The sequence below is a fragment of the Pteronotus mesoamericanus genome, unplaced genomic scaffold, assembly GCF_021234165.1.
Source record: "Pteronotus mesoamericanus isolate MK-2021 breed Mesoamerican mustached bat unplaced genomic scaffold, CSHL_Meso_final scaffold_21, whole genome shotgun sequence".
In the NCBI taxonomy this organism is placed as follows: Eukaryota; Metazoa; Chordata; class Mammalia; order Chiroptera; family Mormoopidae; genus Pteronotus; species Pteronotus mesoamericanus.
Genome location: NW_026555310.1, coordinates 1,112,761 through 1,122,827, shown reverse-complemented (window position 1 = coordinate 1,122,827; position 10,067 = coordinate 1,112,761). Strand labels below are relative to the sequence as shown.

The 10,067-nt window shown below is 51.0% G+C and overlaps 1 protein-coding gene across 2 annotated transcripts; it reads right to left on the bottom strand.

The window, feature by feature from the left end:
- Positions 1-357: 357 nt before the first annotated feature.
- PPP1R1A (protein phosphatase 1 regulatory inhibitor subunit 1A) lies at positions 358-9,679 on the bottom strand. 2 transcript variants are annotated; one of them, XM_054590733.1, is made up of 7 exons: positions 9,436-9,679; positions 5,717-5,777; positions 4,664-4,701; positions 4,274-4,337; positions 2,018-2,167; positions 1,003-1,109; positions 358-481 (listed from the first exon to the last, which is right to left on the bottom strand). In XM_054590733.1, the coding sequence occupies exons 1-7, from the start codon at positions 9,517-9,519 to the stop codon at positions 476-478; spliced, it is 510 nt and encodes a 169-aa protein (XP_054446708.1). In that variant the 5' UTR covers positions 9,520-9,679; the 3' UTR covers positions 358-475. The 2 variants fall into 2 exon arrangements, with proteins under 2 accessions (XP_054446708.1, XP_054446709.1); XM_054590734.1 differs by lacking the exon at positions 2,018-2,167.
- Between the last annotated feature and the right edge of the window lie 388 nt (positions 9,680-10,067).

Genomic DNA, 10,067 nt, shown 5'->3' with positions numbered 1-10,067 from the left:
CAAAGTCACAGGTGGACCGACCTTAGAGCTCTTAGGTTTCACAGCTGCAGGGCAGCCCTGCCAGGTGGTGATACATTTTTTTCAACAGGAAAAGAGAATCTGGGGCCATTATTTCTTCTTGGCACCCTGGAAGTTAGTCCTTCCAACTCTCTGACTCCCATCTCCCTTCCTGCAGTAAGTAAGGGCAGGGATGGAAAAGAACCCTCTTCTCAAGTCTTCTGCGCAGCTTTCCTATTTTCTCCCTTCCAGAGGCAGCTGGGCAGAAGGGTAGAGGGCTGTAGAGAGGGCAGGACAAGAGGGGAGGGAGAAGTGATTCTCCAAGTCGGGAAAGAAGGAAAATGCCAAGGACCTAACACCAAATTTATCACTTTTTAAAAACAAGAGATTTTCCCCCCAAAAGTGGAGAAATAAGAAACAAATCCAGTGTCCACACACTCCCAACTGCAGTCGTGTATCCAGGATATCCCCTTCACTCTCAGACCTGTTGTGGGGAAAGGAGGCAGGAGGAGAGGCTGAGTGAGTGGCGAGAGGGCTTGTCGTCCCCTCCCCTGCTGGCCTGCCCAACTATCCTGTTAGTCAAGCATCTTACTTCTGTTGTCTGACACCAGTTCTTGCCCCTTGTCTAGTCTGCACAGGGGAGGAAGGACTAAAATCAAAGCTCCCAAGGTAATTTTATCAATGCCTCCACTCCAGGCAGGACCACTGCTCACCTAACCCGGACAGGTGGGGATCTTCCTGTGGGTTACAAATGCCCTTTATCAGAAAACCCATGGTCTATTTCCACCACCTATTCTAGGAGCCAGAAGTCCTCACACAGAGGCTAACATCGATCCCTTCTGCTGCAGCTTCTCTTTTTTTCCATCTTCTTCCCATAGAGAATAACCCTTCAGCAACTAAAGCTGGTACTTTGTCCTCCTTTCCCTGACTCTGTATCTCAGCCCTCGCCTTTTCCCACACGGCCTTCTCTCCTGCAAGACCCACAGTCTGGCCCTGGTGGCTTACCGAGTTGGCTCCCTGGGAATCCAATGGTGGTATATGGGTTGAAGGGTCCTCTGTGCTGGGTTTCTCACTGTCCCTCTCCTGAGTCTTTGGGGTGGATTCTGCAGGCTCTAAGGAGGGAAAATGGTGGGTGGGAGGGAGAGGTGGTATTCATGAGGGCTTGTAGAGAGGGGCAGTGCTTCTGCTCACCCCATCCCATACTCCAGTGACCAGAGAGGAGCCAAGACCAAGCTGGAGCAAGCGGGCAAGACCAACAGGGTTTTCTCTGACCACAATTCTTACTCTAGGATCACTGTTTTATTTATTTAAAATTTATCTGCAATCATAAATTGAAAAAAACCCTCAAACAAAGTTTTAAAGTTTGGGTACCATCTCAATGTATGGCTAAATCTAACCTGAACTGATGTGAAGCTATTTATTTATCCCACTCAGTGGGACAATTCATTTCACTGTAGAAATATTAATGTGTTTGATTACAGGGTGCTCTGCTGGGGGCATTATGTAATACACAGGATACGTACTGTATCATCTTCATAAAATTGCAGAAATTCTGACTTCTGGAATAATTGGGATAAGTGACTATGGACATGTATTAACAGCACCCCCAGCAGTTTGCATTTATTGCACACTTTGTCTGTGTCAGCTACTGGGCAGTCTCATTTAATTTTCACAAACAACCCAGTGAAATAGGCACCATCATTACCATTTTATAGAGTGAGGTTCAGTAAGTTGCCCAAGGCCTCTGGGGTGGGAAGGGGACAGCGTGGGGATTCTAGCCTGTGAGGGCTGTCCCCATTATGAGGGGCTGCCCCCATACGGCCACGACAGGGAGCCCTGAAGTCCAGGTGGGAGGGGTTGGGGTCATTTAGTAAGGAAAGGTGAAGAGATGCAAATATATGCAATACAGGCAGATATATCTGTATTTTGAAGAGTTTGTGGCTACTACTAGACCTCCCCCCCTCGCACAATAATAAGGCTGGCCTTCTCCTGGGCTGGTCCCTCCCCAGCCTGAACATACTTTGTACTTTCTTGGAGGCGCCCAGCCTTGATTCCGCTTCTGTGACCCCAGGTGGGCAGGTCTCCTGGGTCCCTGTGCTCTCAGTGGCTCCCTCAGGCTCGTCTCCCTGCTGCTGTTGCCCCAGGTGATGTTCAACCATCATCTGGAGCTCTGGAGTCACAGAGAAAGGGAGGGGACAGTGGGCAGGATTGCTCAGGGCTTCCTCTGTGGACCTTCAACTTCAACAGCCCCGCCAAATGGCCATCACACACTGCCAGTGTGGTTTGACTTTCCCATCCTATGTGACTTGAAAAAGGAGGGACATTTGCTAGGCAATTAGGAGGGACTGAAGCTGGACAATAGAACATATTTCGTTCAGAGGTTAAAAAAAAAGGTGTAAGGAGCCTTTAAGAACAAAAGATCATCCTAACTTGCTAGGATACTTGGTCTCCCTTGAGGGGAGGAGAAAAGACTCAAGTTAGAGTCAAGAAATATTTGAAATCATAACAGCATGATGCTGGCATAAAAGCAGACACATAGACAAATGGAACAAAATAGCCCAGAAATAAACCCACATTTATATGATCAATTAATATATGACAAAGGAGGCAAGAACATACAGTGGGATAAAGACAGTCTATTTAACAAATGGTGTTGGGAAAACTGGACAGGCACATGCAAAATGAAATGAAATTAGATCATCCTCTTAAACTATATACAAGAATAAATTCAAAATGGGTTACAGACTTAAATGTACCATAACACTAGAAGACAACATAGGCAGTAAACTCTCTGACATTGCTCTTAGTGATATTTTTCTCTGATATATCTCCTTGGGCAAGAGTAACAAAAGAAAAAAAATAAACACATGGGACTACATCAAACTAAAAAGGTTTTGCACAGCAAAGGAAACCATCAACAAAACAAAAAGACAACCTACTGGATGGAGGAAGATGTTCGTCAGTAATACATCCAATAAAGGGTTAATATCCAAAATTTATAAAGAGCTCATACAACTAAACACACCCCCCTCCCCCACCAAACAATCCAATTAAAAAATGGGCAGAGGTCCTGAATAAACACTTCTTCAAAGAGGTCATGCAGATGGCCAACAGACACATGAAAAGATGCTCAATGTCACTAATCATCAGAGAAATGCAAATTAAAACCACAATGAGATATCATCTCACACCTGTCAGAATGGCTAGCATCAATAAATGAATAGTGAGTGTTGGTAAGGATGTGGCTAAAAGGGAACCCTTGTGCACTTGGTGGGAATGCAGACTGGTGCAGCCACTGTGGAAAACAGTATGGAGGGTCCTCAAAAAATTAAAAATGAAACTGGCTTATGACCTGGCGATTTCACTTCTGGGTATCTATCTGAAGAAACCCAAGACACTAATTTGAAAAGATATATGTGCCCTTTTGTTCATTGCAGTGTTATTTACAATAGCCAAGATATGGAAGTAACTTATGTGTCCAGCAATAGATGACCAGATAAAGAAGATGTGGTACAAATACACAATGGAATATTACTTGGCCATAAAAAAGAATGAAATCTTCCATTTGTGACAATGTGGATGGTCCTAAAGGGTATTACGCTAAGTAAAATAAGTCATACAAAGAAAAATACCATATGCTTTCACTTATATGAGGAATCTAAAGAACAAAATAAACAAATAAACAAAATAGAAACAGACTTACAGATACAGAAGACAAATTGATGGTTGCCAGATAGGAGGGGGTTTGAGGGGATGGGTGAGAAAGGTGAAGAAATCAAAAGGCACAGATTGGTAGTTACAAAATTCTCACAAGGATGTCAAGCACAGCATAGGGAATATAACCAATAATATTGTGATAACTATGTATGGTACCAGGTGTATACTGGACTTATCAGGGGATCACTCTGTAAATTATATAAATGTTTAACCACTATGCTGTACACTGGAAACCAATATAAAATAGTATTGAATGTCAACGGTAATTGAGAAAATATTTGAGTACTTTCTCAAATAGTGGGGGAGTTCATATATTTTCTTTAACTTAACTGCCATAGTGAGGTAGTATTTGGGGCTCAGTAGGTTAAGCAGGTTCCCCAACGCCACCCAGCTAGTCGGAGGCAGAGCTGGAATCCAGCTCCAGTTTGTCCAGCAACAACCCCATTATAATAGAGACAGACTTAATACTTCCCAAGGATTCCTTCCAAAAGGGTCATTAGGTCAAATGCTCAACCTCAGGCACAGAAGGGAAGAAAGAGATGGGAAGGATCTTCCAAACCTTTCATTGTAGGAGTGGTCCTCGTCACCTTCTTCCGTTGCCGTGGAGACATGGCCAAAGTGGACTGTGAAGGACAGAACACAGGTGGGTGCCAGCCCTTGCACCTGCCTCCTCTGCCTTGCCATGCTTTTGGATTGCAAATGGGGGTGGGCATGGACTTTGGAAAGTGGGGGAAGAAAATTACTGCTTCTCTAACCCCCCTACAATGGTGAGCAAGGAGACTGTGTATGGGTTATGTTGCGAAAAATACGTGTGTATGTCCACTCATGCACGTTTGGGCGTGCAGGGAAGAGGGAGTCTAAGGTTCTACAGATGGAGGGTTCTGATCAATAATCCTCTAATAAGTCTGTGGATTTCCTGGGCTGGGCTGAGTGGGAGGGGCCAGCTCACCTTGAGTAGTGGGTTGGGGATCCGGTCTTCATCTATCTCTGAGGGGAACAAGGAGAGGAGAAAGTGATGAGGATGGGAGACCCAGGGGGTCCCCACAGAGCAGACTTCCAAGGGGAGGAGCCTCTGAAATCGGCTCCTTCCTGACCTGTCCCTCACATCTGCCCTTAGGAAGTTAGCCCTGGTGGCTCCCTAGACCTACTCCCTCCAGCTTCCTCCTGTTCCGCTGGCTGGCTTTGCCTGCATCTAATTCTGTCCTTGACTCTACAGGCTTATCTGTGTCTACATCTTGCCTCAGACCTGGAGGTTGCAGGATTTGTGATCCCTTTGCACTTTGCTTCCCCCTGAAGTATGCATATCTCTTTCTCCTTCCATCCATTCCCTCATTCCAGGTCCTGAACTGAACCCTGCAAGGAGGAAATATTGGAAAAAGAAGAGCAAATTTATCCTGTGTAGGGGCCAGGAAGGTACAGTCATTTTCAATAGTTGGAGGAAAGCTGGAGTTGCAGGCATCCTGAACTCCCGTGTAGTTTATTAGCATGACCACCTCGCTTCCACTCTCCCGTCAAGCTCCCCATGACATTCTCTGAGACCTTGTTCCACCCCAGACCTTGATGGGGACACTGGTGACCAGAATGCCAGCTGCTCCCTGAGCTTTTTCTAACCTTCCCTTCCCCCTCTAGGGGCTGTGAAGATAGCTGGTGGAGGCGGTCCCTCCCCCCACAGCTGTCACTGCCTCTGGGGGTGGGGGCAGCAGTGTCTCAGTTGCGGGAGAAACCTGGAAGGCTGTTGCGAAGCAACCAGCACTCACTTGACCACCCCAATTCCTGGGAGGCTTAGGAACCAGGTGGTCTCCCTCCCCTTCTCTGCATTGCTCATCTTCCCAGAGCGAAGGAAATCCTCCTGTTAATCCAGCCACCACTTTTCTGCTTCCAGGGTTGAGGAGATCGCTGACTTCTTAGATCTGCCCTTCTTCTACCATGCCCACCTTCTCTCACCAGACCCAGCTGTCTCCAGCAGCCCCCACCCCCTTCAGCGAGCCATCCCAAAGGTTACCTGGGGATGACTGGTCACTGGTCAGCACGAGGGTGGCAGGGGTGGGGCGACGCCTCCGAATCTGAGGGAAGAGGTCAAGTACATGCGGAAGCATCAAAGCCCCACCCAATACCACTCAGCAACATAATCCAGGTCAGTCAGTTACACTTCAAAACATGTCATGTGACACTGAACCCACTATCTCAGGGTGAACTTTCTTGGGCCCATCCCTCTCTGCTGGGGACCCAAAAGCCCTCCCCCACTTTCTGCATCCCCTGCCCCCTTTCTGTCTCTGCATCTCCTTCAGTCCTGGCCCCAGATCTCCATCTCAGCAGCTGTATCTGCTCTAGCATATCGATCTCTGGCCCGCTGTCCTTCCGTCCATCCTGGATCAATGGTCAGAAATAACCTGAGAGGGCATAAGGCTCTTCCCTCAGTCTCCCAGCCCACCCCTCAAACAGACATTAACCCCTTGTGGGCAAGCACCTGCAGACTGCCCCGCCCCCCATCCACCCACCCCACCCCCAAGCCTGGGAAGACAGCACAGAAATTGTAGGTCCGAGTGTTCATTCCCTGGGCCTCTACTCCTCACTCTCTAATGTCTTTCCTATGTTTGGACACATTGCCTTTCTGACTGATCAGGAAATACAGTCTGTGGAAATCCTTGTCATGGTAAATATAAATGAGCTGGAGCCTGGTCAGGGCCTAAAGCTAAGCCAAAAAATCTTATCCTGGGCTCTGGGTCTCCTGCTAAATTAACATATGAGAGCTACTTGCTGGGCTTCTGAGCCCTTTTCCTGTTGCCATTCTTTTGTCATGCTGCCAATAAAGTTGATTGTTGTTGAAGTCGGTCTAAGGACTCTTGGGACATGTAGTTTTTGCCCTTTATTTGGGGGGTTTAGGAGCTTGAGAGTAAGGGGAAAGGTGGGGTTGGAGTCTCAGCAGCTCCCTCCAGGGCAGCAGAAGGGAGGGAAGGCTAATGGGACTGGGAAAGGGGTTAAAATTATCCTGGGCTGAGAGGAGTAGGGTGAGAATGCTGAATGATCAAATTCCTATCTTTGCATATCCATTATTTAGTATCATAACCATTGGGGGTGAGGGTGGTAGGATGCCTGCCCTTCTCTATGCCCAGAAAATGGGTACCGGCCATAGCAAGAGAGGCAGTGTCAGTCTGAGAGGAGGACTCTCCCCAAAGAAGAAATGGGTTGCCTAGAATGGGGGTATGTTGAGGTAGGGCACTGTTTTCTCTGCAGAATCCAGTGGCATTTGTTTTTGGTGACATATCAAGGTCCCTGGCACTAACAGTCCTGTGTATATGTATACACGTACACGCACGCACTGCACAAACATTAGCTGAGCCTGTCTCTGGCTATTCCTGGTGCAACTGCACTGGGTGCCAGCAGGCAGGCATGTGTGCTTCATGTGGGTGGGTGTGGGCCATCCTTCTCCTAGGAGGGAACTCCTATTTCTTTCCTGCCCTGGGGGAGGGGGCTGGCTGTGGAGGAGACAGAGAGAGGGTGGGGTACAGATTAGTGGGAGTTGGGAGCCTGAGAAGGAGACTCCAAGTGTGACAGAAAGGGCCTTTGAAAGGACAGTAGGGCTCTGTGATCTTGCACAGGTCCCTTCCTTAGCCAATTTCCCCACCTTGGACAAAATTTCTAAGCACTCAGTGTCCTTGAGAATTGCGAGGGAACAAAGTAAGACTTCCCGAAGCACTTCCCAGGCACCTGAACTAGTAGGAAATTAGTAGATGCTCTCTTTTCTTTCTTGTACTTATCCCAAATCCTAGCTTTCAAGGACACCTGGTGCCTTTGTCTCTGATTCATTTCCAAACGAATCATGCCAAGGACCTGGTAGTTGTGACCCGCCTCCCTATCCCCTGACACTCTGTGCTTCCCAGATCAGATCTTCTGACCTGTTTTTGCCTTCCCATGTCCGTCTGGGTTAGGAGCTCCTGCCAAACCTGGAGCTTTTTGCCTGCACACTTGGGTAACACAGCAGGAGGGGCTGAGGTTAGACTGCAGGTAAAATTTCAGGCTTGGTAGACAGATTTCTGAAGATTAGAGAAAAGCAGGCTCAAGTCCCAGCTCTCTTGGTCCCTGTGGCTCCTTAGCACTGCCTCACGCCTCTCCCGTCTCCCAGCCTCCCCGAACCAGCTGGCCTACCCCCTCAACATACACTTATACCCGCCTCCTCTAACACCAAACAGATGCAGGTGTCAGGTAGTGATACCTGTTCGTGCCAATGGAAAGCAGTTCTGCCTGAAACCTCATCCCTAACCCCCACAGTCCACACTCCTGGGCCCTTTTTCCTGGGTCTGAGGTTCCCTTTGCCAGTCCCCTGCCTGCAGGCACAGCTGCCTTTCTGCAGACTGCAGGGGACATTCCCCATGCTGCTGGCTCTCCACCCTCCTCACCCTCAGGAGCTTTGAAGTCTCATCACAATCTCTCTACTGTCCCACCTCAGAGGTCTGGAGATGTGACTGTCACAGGCCGAGGAGAGGATGGAGAGGCAGGTACCTAACCCCTGGGAGGCTGAAGTTACAGGGACGGAGTGTGCACCTTCCCTTTCTCTTCCCATCTAGACCTTACTCTACCAAACAGCTGGATCAACAGAAAGAACGTTGTCTCAGCCCATCTTGGGAGGCCGCGGTGTTTTCTCAGGTGGGGAGGCCCAGCAGAGCCCTGGCAGCCAGCTGGGGGAAGTAGAGAACTGACCTTGTGGGAATGGGCATTCTCGAGAAAAAGGGCTATCTAGGCAAATGGACAGAGAACACAAAGGAGATGGAAAACCGAGCAAACGAACAGATATTTGGCAAACAGGCTGTAGTAGTGACCGAGGTGGTCACCGTCTCCACTCACGCTCACGCTCCCTGAGACACACTTGCTCACACACTCTCACACGCTGCTGCCGCCTCTGCCAGGCTGCTCTGAGCTAAAAATAGTCCAGGCCAGGAGGCTGGGCCCCGGCCCTGGACTCCCACCCCTTGAGCCAAGGCCAGCACAGTGCTTCTCCCCTGCCTATCGCTCAACTTGAACCCCAGCTCCTCAAAATCCCCTGCCTTCCCAGTGCCATCCTCTTTATGCCACCCCCACTCCCTGCTCCAAAAGGCAGTAGTTGGGAAAAAGGACCCACGTGTCCAGACTTGCAGAAAGGGGAGCCTCAGCCTGCAGACTGGACCACCTCCCCTCCCAGAGCTCCAGCCCTCTCAGTGTTCCCCAGCCCCTGCTTGCTCTCACTCTCTGGGATCCAGCAGGGTCGCCCCTAGTTAGGAGAGGCCCGGCAGGGCTATTTCTCTTCTCTCCACTGCTACTGCACCAGGCTCCCTCCATTTCCTGCCCTCTCCGCTCACCCCTCCCGCGCTGCCGCGAGTACCCTTCAGCTCCCCCACGGAGCTCAGAAACTCTGGCGGGGATGCCTGGGTGGAGGATGCGGGAGTGGCCAAGGTGGGAGGGGTCGTGTCCTTAGGCAGCCCCCTCGCGCAAGGCTGGGGAGGCAGGGAGCGACTCTCGCGGGGACAAGCTTCGAGTGGAGGCGCTCGTCCTTCTGTCTCGAAGAAGCACAGATAAGGACATGTGGCTCCGACGGTGGGGGAGGGAATAGGAGACCCCCAAACCGGGCGCCTCCGCCTTCAGTGGCGCACGGCTAGGGGAGGACCAAGCAGAGATCTCGGATCCTGCAGTCCAGGGATCCCTCGTCCTTGGCAGGGCAAGTCACCGCCGCCCCGCCCTGCTCCGCACCTGCTCTGCCGCCTCCGGGTCAAGGTGCGGCTCCAGCAGCGGGACCGTGAACTGGATCTTCCGGGGGCTGTTGTCCGGCTCCATAGCTGGGCGGCGGCCGCTGGCCCGCGCTGCGGCGGGAGGGAAGGCGACGGGACTCGGGGCTGGGGCGGCCGCGCTGCCTCTCCGCTCCGCTCCCCTCCGACTCCGGCCCCAGCCCGGCGCGCTCGGCTCCGGGCTCCCGGCTCCGCGCTCCTAGCTCGCGGCCCCCGGGACTCTGCGGCCGCCTATTGGCTCCGCACCCGCCCCTTAGGCCCCCCTCCCTCCCCCAGCCCCGAGCCTTAACCCCGTCGTGGCTGCGCGGCGGGCTGCGGGGGTCCCCGCCCCGCGGGCGGGAGAGCGGGGTGTGGCCGGTGCCAGTCGCGGTGGACAGCGCGGCGGGCGTGCAGGTGTCCTCGGAGTTCTGGGCAGGGAGGGGTGTGGAGGAGCGGCTACCGAGAACTCCAAGCCTGGGCAGGTTTTAGGGGCTAGGAAGGTGGAAGGACACTGCGAGAAGGGTGGCAGCAAAAGCAAAAGGAAGATTTCGTTTATAACATTAAAGGGAGTTGTCTCATAGAGAAAAGAAGGAAAGGGGATTTAAGCATGCAGCAGGA

What these genes read in the sequence shown, in the direction of transcription:
- PPP1R1A (XM_054590733.1), bottom strand. Translation starts at nt 9,519, where the DNA reads ATGGAGCCGGACAACAGCCCCCGGAAGATCCAGTTCACGGTCCCGCTG. An exon ending in ACCCGGAGGCGGCAGAGCAG is followed by an intron (nt 5,778 to 9,435) that starts GTGCGGAGCAGG and finishes CTCTTCCCTCAG; the next exon opens with ATTCGGAGGCGTCGCCCCAC. An exon ending in CGCCTCCAAGAAAGTACAAA is followed by an intron (nt 1,110 to 2,017) that starts GTATGTTCAGGC and finishes TTCCCTCCTTAG; the next exon opens with AGCCTGCAGAATCCACCCCA.